Source organism: Gobius niger, assembly GCF_951799975.1.
Source record: "Gobius niger genome assembly, chromosome: 11".
In the NCBI taxonomy this organism is placed as follows: domain Eukaryota; kingdom Metazoa; phylum Chordata; class Actinopteri; order Gobiiformes; family Gobiidae; genus Gobius; species Gobius niger.
This window is the reverse complement of record NC_136862.1, coordinates 26,098,917-26,119,076: the sequence shown is the minus strand read 5'-3', so window position 1 is coordinate 26,119,076 and position 20,160 is coordinate 26,098,917. Positions and strand designations below refer to the sequence as shown.

Below are 20,160 nucleotides of genomic sequence, written 5' to 3'. Positions count from 1 at the left end.
GAGCTCAATTTTATCTCATTCCTTGCAGAAGCCCCCCCTTGACTTCTAAACTCGAGATGTAGAATCAAACCACAAAATCAAAACCCTGCAGCTATTTTCATCAATAACACGTCATCGATCTCCTCCTCACAGCTTGAACATGACAGGAACCATTGTCTGGGTAATGGTTAACAGGCCTCGGACATTTTTCACCAAACAGAAATCATTACAGCCATGTGGCCACTCATTAAAATCTGCAGCGCGGGCCCGTTCCAGTGCTGCTTTCACAGCTCATTGGATTTCTGAGAGAAAGAGCCAGTCCAGCAGCTTCAGACTTTGGATCTTGTTGTTCTACTTTGCTGGTTTTATGATTTACCCGCTTTTTTATGGAAGACTTTTTGGAGCATATGGTTAAATGCGTTGTATGACCTATTTTCTTCAAAGCAGTGGTTTGAAGAAAATAGGTCTTCAAACAGAAACAGAAACTGATACTACGGTTTCTGTTCGGTATCAGTTTGATTTGGACTTTTTCGAAATTGTGAAATGACATTTTTATACTTATTTGGTCTAAATGTAGCTAATGACCTTTTCCTGTATACAATTTCCGATTATAGTCCCGTGTTCAATCTAGGTTCAGTCCTTGTATGGTTTTATCTAAAATGTAGATTGCCATTCCTTTGCCACACACCATTCATTGTGAAATGTATCGCTGCTGTCGTCCTATGAGGAGGCCAAGTATTGAATGACCCATTTTCTCTTAAGGTGAAACTCTCTGCCTTTTCCAGTTCAAACCTCCCACAGTCAGTGTTTACATTCTGCACATGTCTAACTCGGACACATCACAGACACGGGCTAAAACTTTGGGCTCTGAGTTGGGGCGTTTACTGCAGGGAACGGAGAAAGATAGCCATGCAAGATACTGCAGTTGAGCTATCTTCGGGTCACTTCAGGATTAGTTGTTTACGCTCTTTGCTGCCCTTTCACTTTCCAGATGCCGTATATCTGAGAAACGTTCACGTTCCGAAAAGAAAGCGCAGTTCTGAACAAAGGGGTCGGTACTTTGTGAATTGGGCCCTACGAAAAAAGATCAAGTGTTTAGAGAAGTGTCAGAAACAGTGTCGTGAAGGCTGCGTTCACGACATCCGAGAAAGTCATGTCATAATTTCAGCTGGAGCAGTGGCCGATACAGCTCAATGGGAGACGGACAGTTCTGGAGAGAAAATCTTCAACAGAAAATCTACAAATGTTTTCCCTGTTCACTATTTGGAAGTGATTGGATTCACAAACCTGCCACAGTCATCTTAAGCCTGGAAGTCCTTTCATCCGACCAACATCGAGCACAGCGCTTTGAACACTGTCCCCACTTTTGGACACCTCTACGAGACAGTCCTTTGAACTTTGTGCTTGGACTTATATTTGACGGCTACCAAGAGTTCCTAGCTGCCCACCAACTCAGTTTTGTTGTGATTCCATGTGAACGCGACCTATTGACAAAACAGTTGTGTGCAATCCGAGAAAACGTCTTGATCTTTGCGCACTAGTCTTGCTCTTAATGATCAAAGACAAGGGAGATTTCTACTTCGCCAATCTCTACTCCATCGAACACCCCTCCCGGAGATTCTGGCAACTTTGAATGTTTCGCAGATAAAAATAAAACGGTTCCACGTTGCTTGAAACATGAGAAAACACGTGCCTGAACATTAAACGCGACGCTGCGGCTTTTTGCTGCAGCTGCGAAGGAGATTTCACGGCCTTTGCACCGAGCGCCACTCCGCAAGTCCGCATATCCTTAAATAAATTTACTACCCCAATGCGGACGAACCACTTAACGCTTGGCTATGATCCTGATGTATGGATGACTTCTTCCTTTCGGGGGAGGATGCTGGAGCTAAAAGGGGAAAATAAAATATTCACCCGTCACTTTCCTTGAGCTTGGGCATGTGCGAGCGCGGATCCCCCGTTATCTGAAATGGTTCGGGCAGTGGTTGCACTTTCCGCTGCATTTGCAGAGAGAGGCCGAGTCCAAACCAATATGGGGAGAAAAGTCCATGTTAGCCGTAAAAGGAGAGGAGCTTGGAAACCATTTGATAGCTGCCTGCGTGCATCAAACCACAGTAAACGCTACAGGAGTACAGATCTCTGCGCGGCACTTTCCAGTACTTCGGAAAAGCCCAAGAATCTATTTAATAAGTGTGTGGGAAGGGGATGACATTTGAGTTTTTCCTTGGTTATCCCCATCTAAACTACTGTCATTAGCTATTTAGATAAATCGTTACACTTATGTGCAGGCACAGTTGGAATTCCTATGTTTCTAGAGGAGAGCGGCTCCAATTATTTTGTTGTTTTGTAGGCTATCAGATCAGGGAAAATGGATAGTTAACTAATGCGTCCATCCAACTGTTTATGAAGTTATGCTGGTGTCTTATAGGAGTTCGCTTTTCCGTCTCATGAAGCAGAGAAAACATTATGGACGTGCGAAGGCCGGCGGAAAAGGTCAGGCTGAGTCACTGTGCGCAGGCCTCATTTATGAAGACACGAAATGAATGGAGTTATAAAGCTGTCATCTTCCCCCCAAGACCAGGCCGAGCCAAGACGAATAAACCAAACACAGACGATGCGTTCCAGCAGTGAATGACCCGAGCCGTTAAAAAAAAAAAAAAAAAGCTCATATGAACTCATCTAACGAACCACGAACTGAGAGTAAGGCAGCGGGATTCATAGTGTCATCCATGCAGCGCCACATGGGCTCTGCTTGGACCGGCAGGACCATTTCCTTAAAAATAGGAAATCAAATTAACCATAGTGAAGATAGACTGGGTTCAAACGTATCATTTGAAAGAGCTATTTGTCTAGAGCACGTTTCAAATTAGTGGTATTGGCTAGCTGGATGAATGGTGCGGGATGGATTGAACACAAATGTAAACGGTAATATGTTTTCCCAGCAGCAAAACCCATCTCATTCCTATTTATATCTCCTGATACCTGTCTGTTGTTGCCATTCAATAACCAGCCTGCGGACTTTTCATTTCAGTGTTTCTCCCCTCAGACACCCACCTTTCTCAGCTACTAAACACAATCCTTGTACGGTAAAAAAAAAAAAAAACAAGAGTAAGAAATGCTAAGAATAGATGCCAGTGAAGATCCAATGATTACTCAAAGATGCGGTAACGGTACCAAACACAACTTCAGGTCTGTTTTTGATGAGGGAATGGCTTTGGTAGGTTGGTTTTGCCAAGTACCCCTGCATTAAGCAATCATAGTGACTTTCAGAAGTGGTTGGCTCTAGATAAGAAGACGACATATGAATCGTTTCGATCGTGATTTCAATTTTATTACTACTCATGTGCACTGAATCTTTAGTTTCCTTTAAAGAGGAAACAACAGCTATGGCTAATCTCCTTCTGATCGTTCATACTTCACTGGGATTGGTCAAATTACCATGTTACTATGTCGGGAACGAGACTTGGCCAATAGTTAGTGGGGAAGTGTTTGTGATGTCATTATGTATTATTATGTATAGTCGGTCTGTTTATGTATTTTGTTTAGATTTGAAGAGAAATTGCCTTAAGTTAAGAAAAGATACCTGCAGATGTTGAGCGCGAGCTGTTTGATGGCCATCTTGATCCTGTTCTGCGCCTCCATGTGCGTCATATTCTCCGTGCTCTCTCCGTTGATGGCCAGGATGGTGTCGCCCGCGCACAGGTCTCCCAGGGCCGCTTTACTGCCCGCCGTCACCTAAAGATATCATTCATGCCAGGCACCAGAGCACACACACGCCCAGGAGGAGACAAGAGACGGGAGAAGAAAAGACCACGTTACAAACCGGTGTCAAAATGTCACCGAGAGAAACGGCGGAGCATAAAGGAGGGGGAAATGCCGCCGCCAGAGTCAAACACGTTTCAACAAAAGCCGGTGTTTCTGTTTGATTTGTGAAAAACGAGCTGAGGCGGGACTCTCGGTTTGCTCGATCAACAGCCGCTGACAATGAGATAGGAGGTCAAAAGGGAGGCGTGGGGGCCATCTGCGATTGGACTAGGACCAGTTTTATTCATTTGACACCCGCTGTGGATTGTGGCTTTGTAAAGCGGTAGGAACCATTTTGTTGAGTTGACAACATTTGTCAACACTGGCTTTGTTATCTTTCACTGGAGAGAAAAAACACATCAATTTGACTTTTAAAAAAAATGAGTCATTTTTAAGGGGCTAGATGCAAGTTGGCCATTTTATTCTCACTACTGCCACCTCAGGTCATACATGTAACTGCACCTTCTATATTAAGCTTGTGCATGTGCATGTCTGGGCTCATTCTACACATTAGGACATTGCAGGAAAGTGTAGGTCTAGTCCCATTAAAGTAAAAATTGTCATTGTTCTCTTAACTCATTGACTGCCAATGACGTCTATAGATGTCAATTGAAATCCGACCGTTGACTGCCAATGACGTCTATAGACGTCAGCTGCAGCAAAGCCTTGAGCATGTCTGGTGTTTAAATCTTATTTGTGCTGCCTGATGCTGCCACCTAGTGACTTCATAAAATAACTACAAGTTCTTTTATTGAGTCACTAGGTGGCAGCATTGCTCTTTCGTTTTCTCAGCTTTTTGGTCAGAAAACAGCATTTTGGGTGATTTCATCTATTTTCTACCGACGATTACTACAGAAAGGAAAAAGGTACAAACAACCTTTTTTTTGATGAAAGAAGAGAATCTAATCTTTCTTTTGGTGGGTTTCGTGTTGACATAGACCTAAACCTAAATTTTCTGTGGGTCTTGAAAAAACAGTCAAAATCCTGAAAAACCTCTGGCAGTGGGGAGCTCTCTGATTTCAAAAATGGCTGGCAGTCAATGAGTTAACAATCGCCAACACTCAATTTAGGAGGTTCTTGGAGAGTAACATAGAGATCATAGAAGTATTCCCTGTTAAAACAAGGACACCAACATTCCAGTTCATAAGTACATGTATGTCACTAGCAAGCGCTGTCTATGCAAATGCACATTCTTTTCGCATGTAGAGTTTCACATTTTACAACACTTTTGCTTCATGGCCACAATCAAATTCACTAAAGCTATAACTCTGAATCAAATCTTAAGTGGATCGTCCACAAAAACCTCCCACAATGCGTTCCAGGTGAACCTTGAAACCACCTCTGTGTCATGTTATAGATTAAACATCTGCTGAATATAGCCCCGTTTCCCGTCTTCGGCTGTATGGGGCTTGTAAAACATGCACTTTAAGGATTTTCTGTGTCGGGGGTTTTGACAGAGCGCAGGTTTGTCTCTAATTGCGCTGCATGGCCGTTTGAGTCCACTGGGTAAGTCTCACCTTCAAAAACATGTCATGAGGCAATTCACATTTCCCCCATTGCTTTGATTTTTCAGGCCCGGGTGGGAGTTAGCATGAAAAAAAAAAAAAAGACAATCAAAATATAAAACCAAGTCAGGCAAGATAAAATGGTCCCCATATGTGGCTGCAAGATGGTGAAAAAAAAAAAGGAGGAAAATGTTGAAAAAGTGGTTGGATGAGTTTTATTGGATTCAATGTGTCTGTTCGAGCCAGGGCCAGTTCACTGATGTTAGCTTTAGGAATGTTTTTTCCAGGATTTCCACAGCTGTGTGCAATCGGTGTCACTCAGTGTTTTTGGAAGAAATATTCAGATTGTTTTACTGTCATATTTGTACAATCATAATTGGTTTCCCGCTTTCCACTACGCTGAACAAAACAGATCAGGATATTTTGAATAAATCAAGTTGACCTTTCCCTTTCTGTTTCTCTGAGATTGTCAATATTAGCACAAATCAAAGCTACTAGTAGACAAATATATGCGGAACAAGTTATTTGAATGTCTTCTTCATAAATTGTTGAAAATGGGACAAGTTTTCAGGCAATAGTTGAGAAATGATTGAGGTCAGAAACGAGAAGTGCGATACTGGGCCAGTAATAGCTCGCTTTGACGTCTGGCTAACAACATGCTAGCAAAAACAATGACGCCGCAAAGAACACACTTTGAGTGCAGATCTGCTCAGAAATTGTCCGGTGATGGATTATGGCCTTTAAACATGTGGAGGAGAGTTTTGTAATCCATCTATGACGCAACAAAATCTAGAAAATACAAATTAGAGTAGAAGAAGAAACAACCAAAGCAAATTGAGTTCTGCCACGTGAAGGAAGCAAAACACTACAACAAGGATTTTGATGGGAGAACAATGTTATGTTATGGTCAAAAGCTAAAAAAAGGAGTCAAATTTGCACAATATGGCTTCTCTAAAAAAATTATCATCAATGTATGTATCATCCAGGAGCTTGTGGTGCTAATACTGATAAAAATAGGAGACACTCAATTGTTACCTTATGATTGGTTATTGCTACTAGATTGATAATATACATAACGCTTAATACTGATGATAAGCTGACGAAGGGAAGCCCCTTCTGAGTGAAACCAAAGTGATATCTATGAAGTACATCTTTCAACAAAGCAACTACCAGGATACTCATAAATTCAACGCATAGTCAACTGTTCTGTACAATCAATCTGTCATTATCTCTCTTAAATCGTTCAACAAACTCTATTTTCTCTCATTTATCTCCATATAGAGTACTATGTATCTGTCTGCCTGACCTTGCAGTCGTTTGTAATCCTTATCAAGTTGACAAGCGCTCATTATAATGTTCACTTTGAGATGTTAAAAGCTATGGGCCTAAGTATAGCCTGTCGCTATTAGTAATTTACATGTCTAAACTTTTAAAAGCTCTGTGATTTTGGCGTTTCAAACGGAATCTTAAAGGGACTGAGATGAGTTTAAATACAGTAGTGACCAAGTTTAAACCAATGCGGACTTGGTTCAACCTTAGCCGGGCAATAAAGGCCAGTAGTAACACGCGGGACGTGAATGGGGGGAGGCAAAGACCAAAGGCTCATAGGATCACGCTCCACAGGGCACTAAAGCCTGAGTTTGTGGCTCGAATCAGGAATCCTAATTTACAGCCTGTGACCGCTGCCGTCTGCAAGTCAGATCTGCTCCGAGCCAGAGGTTAGCGGCACAAGCAATCATTATCGTAAACATGTTTTGCACAAGTCAACCTTTGCAATGTAAAATATGAAGGGGGTAGATTAATACTTCTGTTTTCCCTTTAAACTAAAGGGAAAATAAAAATGTTATTAATGAAACAAACAAAAAAATGTCAAATTGAGCTGTATTTCGACCCACTCACGCATCTTTGAGTAATTTTTGAATCTTCCCCAGAGCCTATTCTTAGCTGCAGCGGCAGCTCCCAAGCTTTTCCTGGGTTCCTATGTATCCAGTAAATGTTTTCCTCACCTCTCAATTTCTTCCGAAGCTTAACCCTTTCTTTGCAGAGTTAAAAGTCAAAAGCTCTCGCCATAGCTTCACTACAGCCACATGAGGCCGTCGGTCTATTTCTATATCTTTCTTCTTCATTGAAACAGCAGCACTGCTAAGAAAAGGCAGAATGGGAGGAGCTTATAGGAGAATCACTTGGAAATCCGTAAGAGAAACTAATGGATATTTTGTTTCAGTTTTGTTTCATTATTTTTTTCATATCAATATTGCATTTTCTAAACAAAAAAAGTCTAATATCAAAAAATACCTTCCAAAAGCATAATGTCCGATCTCTAAGTCTGGCACAAGGACCAGCTTACGACACTGAGGCTATTCACATTAATGAAACTATTTAATTGAAAAAGGATACATTCTTTCCAGGCTTGAGAATATTATTTCAAAAAGGAAATATTTTGTTTGTCACACTGATGTTTCTTTGTTTTTGATTTTGGACAATGTCCCAAATCCTGCTAGATATTGTCTTTTAATTGAGCCTTCCTAGAACAGTCTGTAATGAAATGAGAACCTATTTCCGCCGATGTAGCAAGAAGAATGCATTCTTTCCATTCAGAGCTCAATTTGTTACTCTTATTATGGGAGGAATTCCTCTGGGGCTTACACAGTGCAGGAGTCACACCTCTGAAGCAACAGGGAAAATAATATCGGGCAACCCGTCCGCCGCCTTTGTTTGTATGTTATTGTAGATAAAAGCCATGGTAATGACCTCAGTGACACCTTGTTTAGAGCCGCTGGTGTCAGGGATAACAATATGAAAACAATACAAGGCTTTGTGAATGAGCCAAGACCAATAACGGTTGATATTGATTTCATGTGGGGCTAATCCCAGTCAGCAGTCGAGAGAATGTCCATGTCAATCGGCATTTGGACATCACTGGAAGCCTTTGAATGATAATGAATTTGTCTTTTTGTGTGTGTATTCTTTAACCTCTTAAACCGTAGAGGCCTCTGATCTGGGGGCAGTTTTGGTCCAGCCAAGGGGGCGCCCTTCCAACCTTCTCAATGTAAATGTAAATTTACTTTCTTCAAAGTAAGACTTTAGTTCTGACACCATGAGTGACAGCAACATGACACTAAATACAATGTGCTCTTAATTTCCAGGAAAAAGGCCGAGTTATTATTGCTCTTCAGTCACAGACTGAGAAGTGAAGAAGGAAGTCATGGAGATTCTGCTTTAGACAGAACTGCAGACTTCTGCTGGATGTAACACTTATATCATATTCTGAAACTGTAATATGTAATAAAAACATATAATATATGGAAAATTATTACTACAATTCCAGAAAGAAAAATATGTGAAAATATTATTTACTCTCATTCTAAAAACAAAACAAAAAAACATGTCATTTGTAGCTGCTGGAGAGTCATGTGTGTCCCAGTTCCTCTGAGTCGTGGTGGGTCATGGTGGACCATGACAGATGTGGACAGGACTGTGGTAGATGTACTTTTACTTTGGAGAATATAGTTACTATAGTAACTGTGTCCAAGTCCTGCTACACCACGACTCAGAAGAACTGTGACAAACATGACACTACAGCAGATACTAGGTTTTTTTTAGAATGAGAGTAATTAATAATTAACATTTTAATCAAAAATTCAGTATGTTCACACCTATTACTAAGGAATACTGGAATTTAAATCTTTATTGTTACATAGAGCAGAAGTGTAGAGTTCTAACGCAGCATCTCCATGACTTCCTTCTTCACTTGTCAGTCTGTGACTGAAGAGCAATGAGGCCGCAGCCTTTTTACTGAAAATAAAGCTAACTCTTTAGCATCATGTTAATGTCTGACCTACAGTGTATCTCTGCAACCAATCAAATCATAGTAACTCAGTGTGGATTGGGCTTAAATGTGACCAAACGCCAATATCCAAGCTCTGAGACTAAAATAATGAAACCCTGGGCTTAACAGGTTAACTGTATAAAACCGATGTATTGAAAAGATCATTGCACAAATATTTGACATTGTAGTGACAGTCCTCCATCTCTGGGCTTTGTCCTTGACAGTTAGCAATACTCGAGCCCAGGGACAGGAGGCCTGGTCTCTTCCAAGAACCTGTCCGGTCACTTGTCTTTCAGAGCCCCCATAAACTCCCTGTCTTCATCCACTCACAACAGGAAATACTTCAGGAAAAAGACATCTGCTCACTTTTCCTCAATTTGTTGTTGACAAGCTTCTCACGCCGAGCTTAATTCTAGCCCTGCAGCAAAGTGCTCCCGCGCTAACCGTCCCCTAGCTAGCAATTATAACATGTAGCGTTAGCAAAGGAGCTGCTCTAGGACTGAGCTAGCTCACATGCGAGGAACTCTGGCATGTGGTCTGAGATTAGAGGTTAAGAGGGACACTGGGTTCAGTGAATGCAAATAGGAAGACGCAACGTGCCAAATATGAATCTATAAAAGAAAGAAAACAAAACTGTAAAATTCACTTGATGATGCGACTTGGTACTTACAGTCTTCCATAATGACATCTATCATCACTGGGTTTACTATTTTTGCTTTTTTTGTTTTGTTTAGAGAGGACAGTCCACATTATTGAGCACACAGCTCAATGCATTTTGGAAGATCAGTACTGCATTAGACATTACTTAGAAGTGAAAGCATTTAACTTTATGAGAACGTAAGATTTTATCCAGAGTCTCCCAATGTGACCCGAAGAAATTCCTGAAATTCCAGTCCAAGGGAAAATGGGCGACCGGGGAGAGCTTGCAGGTGTAGTGTGACAAATGACAAGTAATGGGATGAATTCTCATAACTTAGGCTGTCCTGGGATAACAAAAACAGGCAATTAGTGTCTCTCAAACTGCAGTTTTTTTTTTCTTCTGGTTTAGACAGTGTTTATGGGTCTTAATGATGGATGAATGATCATCCGCCGAAATCTTGTCAAAATAAATGATTGCCTTTGGTGATGGGCTGTGTTTGCCCATCAGCACATTGTAAATTCCTGTCCGCCGCCCAGTGTTTGCACATTGGCAGCTCGGGCAGCCCTCACTGCGTCACCTCCTGCCCCGGACACCATTTTAACACTAATATACCAAAGTCTTTAGGCACAGCTGGCTTATCCAACACATCCTCTCTAAATACTTTGCGCGTTAAATCAGTCAGATTTACTAGCTTCCTTTTTTCTCTCGCACTTCTGGACCCAGTGACATTCGGAACTGCTAAGACGTGAGCAGCTCTGTGGCAAATGTTCAGTGAAGCCGAAGTGCGCTCCCAGCCAAGTCATAATAGGCGCCGCGGGGCCAATTTATTATCACCACTTTGCGGGCCTGTTTGTGCTGGTTTACTGCCCTTGACGCATGCTGTAAGTGCTGTTTTCTAATTGTGAACCGGTGGTACGTACAACGCAGGTGGCACAGCACTTCGAGTTGTTCACGCTTTCATTCTCCTTTGAAAACTCGTGTAACTCTTTTTGTCAGAAATGGTTTAGATTTTTTTTTTGGGGTGGTACTTGCAGTGAAATAATGGCATGGAAAACCTCTCGTCTGCAACAGTATGGAGCCCATAACATCAAAACACATACATTTTTTCAGTTCTTTAATCTTTTAAATCACTGTTTTTAACCTCTTAACCCCCACACACACAAGCACATTCTCTCCAGTTATTATCCAGGTATCCAGGCATTACCCAAATCTAACAGCTTCCTGAAAAAAGTGACGAAAAACGAGACGTAAGTGAGGATGAAAAAACAACAAAAACACACATCTCAAACCAAAAGCTTTGCCCTGAACAGTTAACGGTTTGAACTTCTCTGGAGACATGTAGGGCCAAGATGTTACTGCACAAAACCAACAAAGTGTATTGTCTTTTTGACACAGTGCTGCTGCATTGGCCATACATCTTTTTCGGAGAGGTTCTACACATTGTTATAGCCGTCTTGGGCACCGACCGCGAAACAAAAATGCGGCGAGCAAGTGATAAATTACAACGGTAGGTGATACTCCAGTGTAACCTCAGCACTAAATTACATTATACACAATCCCACGGGACTAACTGCTTCCCACAATAGCTGTCCGTGACTACTTCCTGAAGCTAATTTTGACTTATTTCTCTATGAATCAGAACAATTGGCTCCCATAGTGAGATAATGACTGTGTTTGGCATGGGAGGGGAAGTTTTTTTCTTTTCTTTTTTTTTTTTAAAACTTGTTTCCGGAGGCTCTGACGTCAACTTGACAGTAAAATTTAGAGCAAAAGAAGAAGAAAAAAACAAGAGACAAGAAAAAGCAAGAAGAATGTGTCTGTTTGTGATGCTACATATTTCGCTAACTATGCAAGAGTCCTCCCAGCTGCTTCCCCTCAGTGCGCGAGCCAACTTTTGGATTTATTTATGTCAACAATGAGCTAATCAATGTAAACTGCTTTTACTGCTACCTCTGAAGCGCATCGTGTAATTAATTTCGTTTATGTGGTAATCAGAGAGAAATGCGAGGCTCTGTCCAACGCAGCAGCCGCTCCAAGAGTAAATGGTGCTTTTACAATAGCAGCAGACACGGCAAGAGTGGATGGAGTGCCGCTGGTGCATCCAAAACTGAGAGCAGCGTCCAAAACACAAAGCCCCAGTTGATTACTAATGATGGAAATGCGGTTTTACAATATGAAGTGCGGTCAGTTGTCTGCACACTATCTGGTAAAGTGGAAGTGGATTCGTCACACCCTTTCTGTCTCAATTCTCTCAATAAGTTGTCTTACTCAGCAAAACAGCACAGAAGGCAGACGTAATTTGATTGAGAAAGCTCATGCAATATTTACAGACGAACTGCAGTGCTTGCAGATTGACAGTCTGTGCTCACATTAAGAGAAGAATGAGTAAAGTAAAAGCTTGCTGTGACTTAAAGCAGAACGATGTGACTTTTTAACCTTAATAAATCCTTTTCGTAGTCTCTCTGAGGGTGATGCAAGTGTTAATGGGATGATTGGGGGATCTTTCATCTCCCCCTGTTGTCTCTGGCCAGAAAACCACACTTGCGACTTTTCCTGCCTACGACTCGGCGGCCCCAATACACACTAATAGAAAACATCTCTATCACTGCTCTTGGTTGTTCACAAAATCAGGCAAGTCCGGATTGTATTCTGTCTACAGCTTTCAGTTTGTTGATGAACATTTTGCAAAACGTTGCTATTTGGTTCATCACGATCAGAAGAAGCTAACAAGCTAACGGGCAAAGCTAAATGTGGCGGTTTAGCCACTTTAGCTGTACAACCAAGTAATATCCCCATTGTTTAATTGGGCTACGGCACAATACTATATCGCTCTTACCCTTTGTCTTTTCTTAGTGTTGTATTTACTGTCATGAGCAATTAATGAGAAAGAAAACTTAACATGCCACGACACCTGCTGTGGCGCTTATGGCCTCTAGGGGCAAGAGTTACATAGTTCTGCTTTAAGGTAGGTATACTTAATACTTTTTGTTGTCTTCATATGTGCAGGAAAAATCAGGTGTAAGCTGTAAGAGGCAAACTTCAGAACAGTTGTGGAGCTTTTTTTTTTTTTTGGCCCAAACTCATTTCTAGCTCTCACAATCCCTCCTGCATGTCCAAATTGTTCAACTAAATTGTTTATATAAACGTTTCAAGCCCGTTTACAGCTTGGAGCTTCTATTGAAAAAAATGACCATGCAACCCCAACTTTAAGATGAAAAAAATCAGCCAACTTGCTTTTTACTTTGGGGCACTTTTTAGAAAGCATTAAAGCAGCACTAAGTAACTCTTCCCCCTAGAGGCCATAAGCGCAACTGCAGGTGTCGTAGCAAGTTACGATTTTTTTTACTTATTAATTGTCTTGGAGAGTAAATACTACACTGACAGGAACGGTGAAGGGAGAGAGGGTTACTGTGCATCCAATTATACAATGGAAATATTTTTTTTACTCAAACTTGGCTGTAAATACTGTTTAAAGTGACGTTAGCCCGCAGTTAGCTTTGCCTGTTAGCATGCTACCTTCTTCGTGATTCCATTAGTGTGTATTGCTTTCTCCGGACCGGTGGCAGTCAAGTTGCAAACATGGTTTTCTGGTCAGAGACATCAGGGGGAGATGAAAGACCCTCCAATCATCCCATAAACACTTGTATTACCCCCACAGGGACTACGGAAAGGATTTATTACGGTAAACACGTTACTTAGTACTGCTTTAAAAGTTCTCAACAAAAAAACTTTGTAGATTTACTTTTTTCACACCAACTCTGCCCTTCATGCATGTTTTTTGGGGGGTTGTTGTTGGGGATACCACAGCACTCACATGCAGGGACGACATGCGGACTCCATTCAGGCTCACATGGCCTGGGAATCAAACCCACGACTTCCTTTCAGTCATTCCCAAACAAACAGCAAACAATGCTAAACCAGCAGACAAACAATAACCTGATCACCAAGGCTATGCAAAGAGGTAATGCTGCTTCATACCCGACTCAGCTGTGACTAGCACTGACTCACTGCTGTTTCACCATTGCATCACCGGCCTTCAAGGGAGTATTTAGCGGTAGCCTTAGCACCAAAGCTGACATCTAGTGACCTCTTAGTGCATTGTCCACTTCTCTACACCCATGAATCTATAAATTACAGCTCTGGTTTTGAAGTGACTGCAGTTAAAAGCCAGTTTAGTGGATGGTGGCGGTCGGGCTCCACAGCTGAGAGCAACACCTGGTTTCCCTCAGCGTCTCCAATGAAAAACAAATGTCTCTCTCTCTCTCTCTCTTCTCTGCCCCTCGAGCTCGAACGCCCGGTGTTTACCCTGGACTGCGTGAACTATATTGGCTACTGCTATCCGCTGCCAACACTTTCGACTCGACTCATATTTAAAATTCACAGGGACAGAAATGTTTATGTGGAGATTTGGACATAGAAACCGCAGTGTATGGCATATTGTTAGCCATGTCCTGTACTTGCTGTTTACTGGTGTTAATAGTGTTGTAAAGCACAGGGATTAGTTTGAAGTAGCATTTTATGAAGATGGAAAATCAGCCCGGGGGCTGAAGGAAAGCGGTGCGGCAAGTTTTCAAAGGAGTAATAGAGGTTGGACCATTTAAATATTTTGTTGATTAAAAATTGGCAGAGTTGACCAAAGATTCCCGACTTTTCCCGATTTTTGCCGCAGTGTTTACCCTCTAACTCAAGAGTTGTAGAAAGTAGCCACTGAATGACATCTGTCATCATTCAACAAAAGCATTACACATAATGTCATTAAATTTGCTATTAAGAAGTCAAATAGTATTCAGTCCCACCATTCTGAAATAATTCCACTGCTGTGCACCCACTGCTTTGTGCTTGCTGGCATAAATCCAATGGTCTCAGGTTGGGAAACACTGGAGAAGACTATCATTTCAGACCAGTGTTAGTGCACTTTCCCTGCTTGATACATACAGTATACTGCTGCAACTACAGTTTAATAAGCCAAAGTTATACAGTCATATTAGTCCAGGCATGGCTTTTATTTCAATTATGTGTGAGAAGAAGCCTTTCTGAATATGAAGGTGCTATAATAGGTGACTCTCCAGAGGAATGTGATTCCTTTGCCCAAAAAAACAGAAAATTCTCACAGAATGATCTAATGACCATACAGTATATCATTTCCATGGAACTTTTTTCATTTTACATGTCAATTGTGAATTTGTGACAAGTCATCAAGTCATAGCCTATCAGTGAAGATAGCCTGCCAAACTGATAGGCCATTTACACAGAGCTTTGTTTATTCAAATCAACAGTGGAGTTCGTTAATTGCGTAGACTCCGTGCGTAAAACTCGAAAGTCCACTTTATTCAGGAAAAAAACTTGACACATTTTGACAGCAAACTAGCACCACGTGGATACCATCTAACCTTGTTACTTAAAAGCAGACAGAAATACGTAAAACGCCTCGCCAAAGGTGCCCACTCCACGGCGCCTTTCACCCTGTCAAGGTCCAATGAATGAAACGGCACTCAGCGGTGTTGCGACCTACCCTGGAGACGGTCAGAGGCGTGCTGAAGTCCCGTCCTCCCACGAGTCGAAACCCCCAAGGAGAGGGTCCCATCAGCGTCACGGTCTGGGGCATGTTGTTGTTGTTGTTGTTGGGCATGTATCGCGTTCAGATGGAGACAGTACAGTGCGGGGATGACAGGCGCAGATGTTGGTGAAGGCAAAGCGTCCAGTGCCTCTCAAATTTGCGTGCGTAAAAACAAAAACAACAAACAACAAACAATGTGATAGTCCCTTCGCCAAAGAAGCTGCTACTAGGCAACGCTGTGCCGGCTGAGAAAACTTTGCACCGGTCTTGATTCAGGTTTAAATAAACGAAGCCGCCTCTGACGCATTTGACGTGGGAGACTGGTTGTCCTCTGTCCCGGCCCCCTTCTTTCTTTCTTTTTTTTTTAATGTCAGTGCGCCAGAGGGAAGAGGAGAGAAGCGGGGAGGGAGGAGGGCGCAGAGCGGAGCGGGGGAGGTGGGTGGTGGTGCGTGGTGGCGTTGGTGGTGGTGGTAGTGGTGGTGGTGGGGTGTCCCGTGGAGGAGAGCCAAAGCACCGCAGAGAGAGAGAGACCCACTGCTGCTGCTGCTGCTGCTCGGAAATGTGAACTGGGAGAGAGTGGAGCGCCACAGCGGATAATTCCACACGACAGGCGTCATAAAGGAAAGCCCACCTCGGTCATTTTAGATACAAGCTTGCAAATACTTTCGCTGTTTCGGTTGTCATTTTGGTTCAGCGTGTTGTGCAGTAGCTTATTTTTTCATACCTTGCTTTGGTTTTCAGTTCACTTAAAGGTTTCAAAGGTTGTCAACGTGGAGAATCAATGGACTGGACTTTGTAACCGCATCATAGTTTAGCAGGGGTTCTAGGTGGGGACTTGGGCTTCGGTGCTTGTCAAGGTCCCAGGGACATCTACAATTTTAGATATTATTCGTTTTATGAGAGAGATTTAAGTTTGGTATTTCTCTGGTTTGAATGTACCCACAGTTTGGGCAAAAATGTAGTTCAGTTAAAGGGACACTGCGTAACATTTCGGACTATACTGTTGCCATCGGTACAAAACATGCCCCTACTCACCAGCTCAACACAGAAAATGCTATTACTGCAGTGAGTAATCAAAGAATGAATTTGTATGGGAACCTAACCTGTTTAAATCTCAAATTCTGCTGACTTTAGTCCCATCTCCCTGGAAACGATCTGGAGACGTCCCCACTCCCGGTAAAGTTTCTGTCATGTCTGAGGAGAGCTGAGCCTCTCACAGCAAAATCACATGTTAAAATCAAATTCATGAGGTATTTTTCCAATGCTGAAAATATCTGTCATAAAATAAAAGCTTGTATTTCAATTTTATTTTTTGGGTAAAATTCTACGCGGTGTGGCTTTAAAGGAACAGGCCACGGTTTTTACATACTGAGATATGTTCTTACCTGAGCTTAGACGAGTTGATGCAAACTTGTTTGGTCTTTGTGCGTGCCCTCAGTCACGCAAAAACACCAAAGATGTTGTTAGCATTTAGCCTCTCCTCCTCTCCTCTATGGGGCCACATGGGGGTGAAGTTAGAAGCGACCAAGCTCTTCCACGTTTCCCCTATTTAAAGTAGTAGGGGGAACTATATTGTAAAGCGTAATAACACCTTAGGAGCACTTCGACTCTGCACAGTAATGTCTTCACTTAACTGCTCTGTGGCAAGAACATATCTCAGTATGGTCTATTCCTTTAAGATCCATCTCTTAGTTATGTTCCGATATGACCTGGCCGATGATGCAAAGGTTCTACTTGTGTAAAGCTCAGATAAAGTGTGAAAAGATCATCTGAACAGAAATACTACTGTGTTAAAGCCAAGGTGTTTGTTTTTACCTTTATTCCAACAAAGAAAAGCACTTGAAATATCGGCACAAAGGTTTTTATCCTTGCTTTTGACTCATCAAGCAAGTAGTGTAGAAAGCCTTTGTGAAGCAACTTTGAAAAACCTTTCGACCCCCAGCTCTCGAAGTACTCATGGTTTTTGAAACAGTTCCAGGCTTCGAGAAATTGAGATGGAGTCGACATCCCAAAACAATAAGAAAAAAAATGAATGTATTTTAGGAGGTCTGTAGTTTACTATTGACTGTGCCGGGCTCGTGAGCAAAAAGTTCAATGTCTCTTTACAGCCTACAGAAAAATGCATGACTTCCTATGACTTGTAGCACTAGAGCTGACTAGAAGTGGGTATGTCGAAATATTTACCTTAAAAGGAACAGGCCACCGTTTTTCCAATGCTGAGATATGTTCTTACCTGAGCTTAGACGAGTTGATACGTACCTTTCTGGTCTTTGTGCCCGTGGAAGAGCTTGGTCGTTTCTAACTTCACCCCGTTTGGAGCTATAGGAATATGCTTGGAGAGGCCAAATGCTAACGACATCTTTGGTCTTTTTGCGTGACTGAGGGCCCGCACAAAGACCAGACAAGTACGAATCAACGCGTCTAAGCTCAAGCAAGAACATATCTCAGGATGTAAAAAGAATGGCCTGTTCCTTTAAGACTTAGAAATTATTATTCAATTAGAAGTATAAAGTAGTCATTCAAATAATCACTGAAATTCCCAAACACTGTGGAACTGTGAAATGATGTAAGTCGAAACAAAAAGTACAAGAAAAACATATTTTACACCTGTTTATTTGTCAACAGAGGGTGGAGAATGGGTAAGTAAGAGCATTGACGCCGTTACTTCACAAAGTTACTTCTCTACAATGATGAAAATGTAACAAAGCTCTACCCGGCTCCGAGGCTGACCCAAGCGCCACAATATACTAGCCCTAAATCCCCAAAGCTCACATGACCTAAATAGATCCCTCACAAAGATCATGTGTGTCACTGCACGTGTAGGGGGGGGGGACCCTCCCTGTATCCACTGCCCCACTTCTTGACTCTTCCCTCTCCCCAGACACCTCCCCAGACACTCAGCAGAGTGACTCACGCTGGTCTCCAATGTGTGATGTTTTGGATGAGCTCATAGAGACATTCCTGGGAACCTGCCTTCTCCGATGGCTTCGGGCCTTTGAGTAACCCACTCCACTCTCTACTCTGGTGATGTCAGACGGTGAGTATCAGATGTCCACGTCAGAGCGGATCAGTGAGGGCTTGTTTGATTGAGGTCGATCACGCCAGTTTAAATGCGATGATACGTCTGTCATATTGTAACACATCCGGCAAGACAGAACAACTTTACCAATGAGTGACGTGTATGTCTCAAGAAAAGTTCCATTCATTCATTTGTTTACTTTATGAACTCAACTGAAAAACAAGATAAAATAAGAATAGCTAACACACTTAATACACAAGACATATTACAAACCAAAGCAAAGGAGATTGGTGGATAAAATGCAATAAAATAGCTGCTATAAACGTGGAGCCTCAATAGTAGTGCCAAAGTCATTTTGTGTTTGTGAGTCTAACACAGAGTTATTTAGTGAGTTATGAGTCTGATGGCAGATGGAGAAAAGCTGTTCTTGTGCCAGGAGGTTCTAGTCCGTAGCCTTCTGCCCATGGACAGAGGGTAAAACAGTTCTTGTCCGTAGTGACAAGGGTCAACAGTGGTGCAGTGACTTTCCTCAAGCTCACCATCATCTCCATCGTACCAGGACACCAGCCGGTCCACCTCCCTCCTGTAGGCAGATGCGGTGAGCCCGATGAGGTTTGGTGTGATCCGCAAACTTGATCAGTGTTACAGACTGAAGATTGCTGAAGATTTAACTGACCTTTCACAAAACACCGCCTCAAAACGGTCATTGTCCAATCATACCTCATAGCGACCGTTGCTACCAGACATTCCCCGAATATCCTCCCATAGAAACAAACGGACCTGTTTCTCAATCTGGAGGATATTGCACAGATGTTGCGTCAAAAAGAGTCACTTAACACAGACTTCATGATACGTGATCAACTCCACTTCTTGCCGGACCTAGCAAACATTGGGTAAGTGGGCGGGGCTTATGCAAAAGGTCATTTGGTGTACAGGAAGAAGAGCAAGGGACAAAGTACACTAGATCCTGTAGGTTAGTCTTTGCTTGCTTCAAAAAAATGGAGGAAACTCGTCGATTAGTTCAATGCAAATACCTGTGCATTGTGTTCAGTTAAAGGCACACTGCGTAACATTTTGGACTACACTGTTGACATCAAGTACAAAACATGCTCCCATTGACCAGCTCGACACAGAAAATGATATTTTTGCAGAGGTTAATCAAAGAATGGATTTAGATGAGGACCTATCCTGTTTAAATCTCCAATTCTGCTGACTTTAGTCGACATCTCCATGGAGACGAGCTGGAGACGTACCCACTCCCAGTAAAGTTACAGTCGTGTCTTAGCAGAGCTGAGCCGCTCACAGCAAAAGCTCATGTTAGTTTGTGTATTTATTTCACTGATGAAAATATCTGTCATGAAATAAATGCTTGTATTTCAATTTTATTTATGGGGTAAAATCCTACGCGGTGTGGCTTTAATATAAGTCAAGATTTATGGCAGCCTTTCAACTTTGACTACCTGCATACGCTACAGGTGTATAGTTCTTTAGGCTTTATCATAAAATGTGGCTTTCCAAACCACTTCAAAGCTCTCCACAAAAACAAAACATTACAAATAATCTCCAGACAGTAGACTGTGCTAAAGATTTGCTGCAGACTCAGCCGATCTGCCTTTTTGGGTGTGCATCTTCTTCAAAGCCTGTTAGCCATAAATCTTTTTTCCAACTACAGAGGACCTCACTCCGCTCTGTTCTTTCACTCTGCATGGTCAGAATTGGATTGACTCTCAAAAGAAAAGCTTAGCAATAGACCCAATAAATCATGCAAACAGTATCTATCCTTCGACTCTGACATTTAAAGCGGTGGGGAGGCAGGTAAGACTAGAA

General features: G+C 42.2%; 1 protein-coding gene across 1 annotated transcript in view; it reads right to left on the bottom strand.

Moving 5' to 3' along the window:
* The window catches only part of pdlim4 (PDZ and LIM domain 4), a 53,548-nt gene extending 37,892 nt beyond the window's left edge, over nucleotides 1–15,656 (bottom strand). The window contains exons 1-2 of the mRNA XM_079565995.1: nucleotides 15,270–15,656; nucleotides 3,563–3,714 (exon numbers count right to left, since the gene is read on the bottom strand). Coding sequence (XP_079422121.1) covers nucleotides 3,563–3,714; nucleotides 15,270–15,386 — 269 coding nt within the window. The 5' untranslated portion in view covers nucleotides 15,387–15,656. The remainder of the gene's footprint in view (nucleotides 1–3,562; nucleotides 3,715–15,269) is intronic.
* Nucleotides 15,657–20,160: the final 4,504 nt, after the last annotated feature.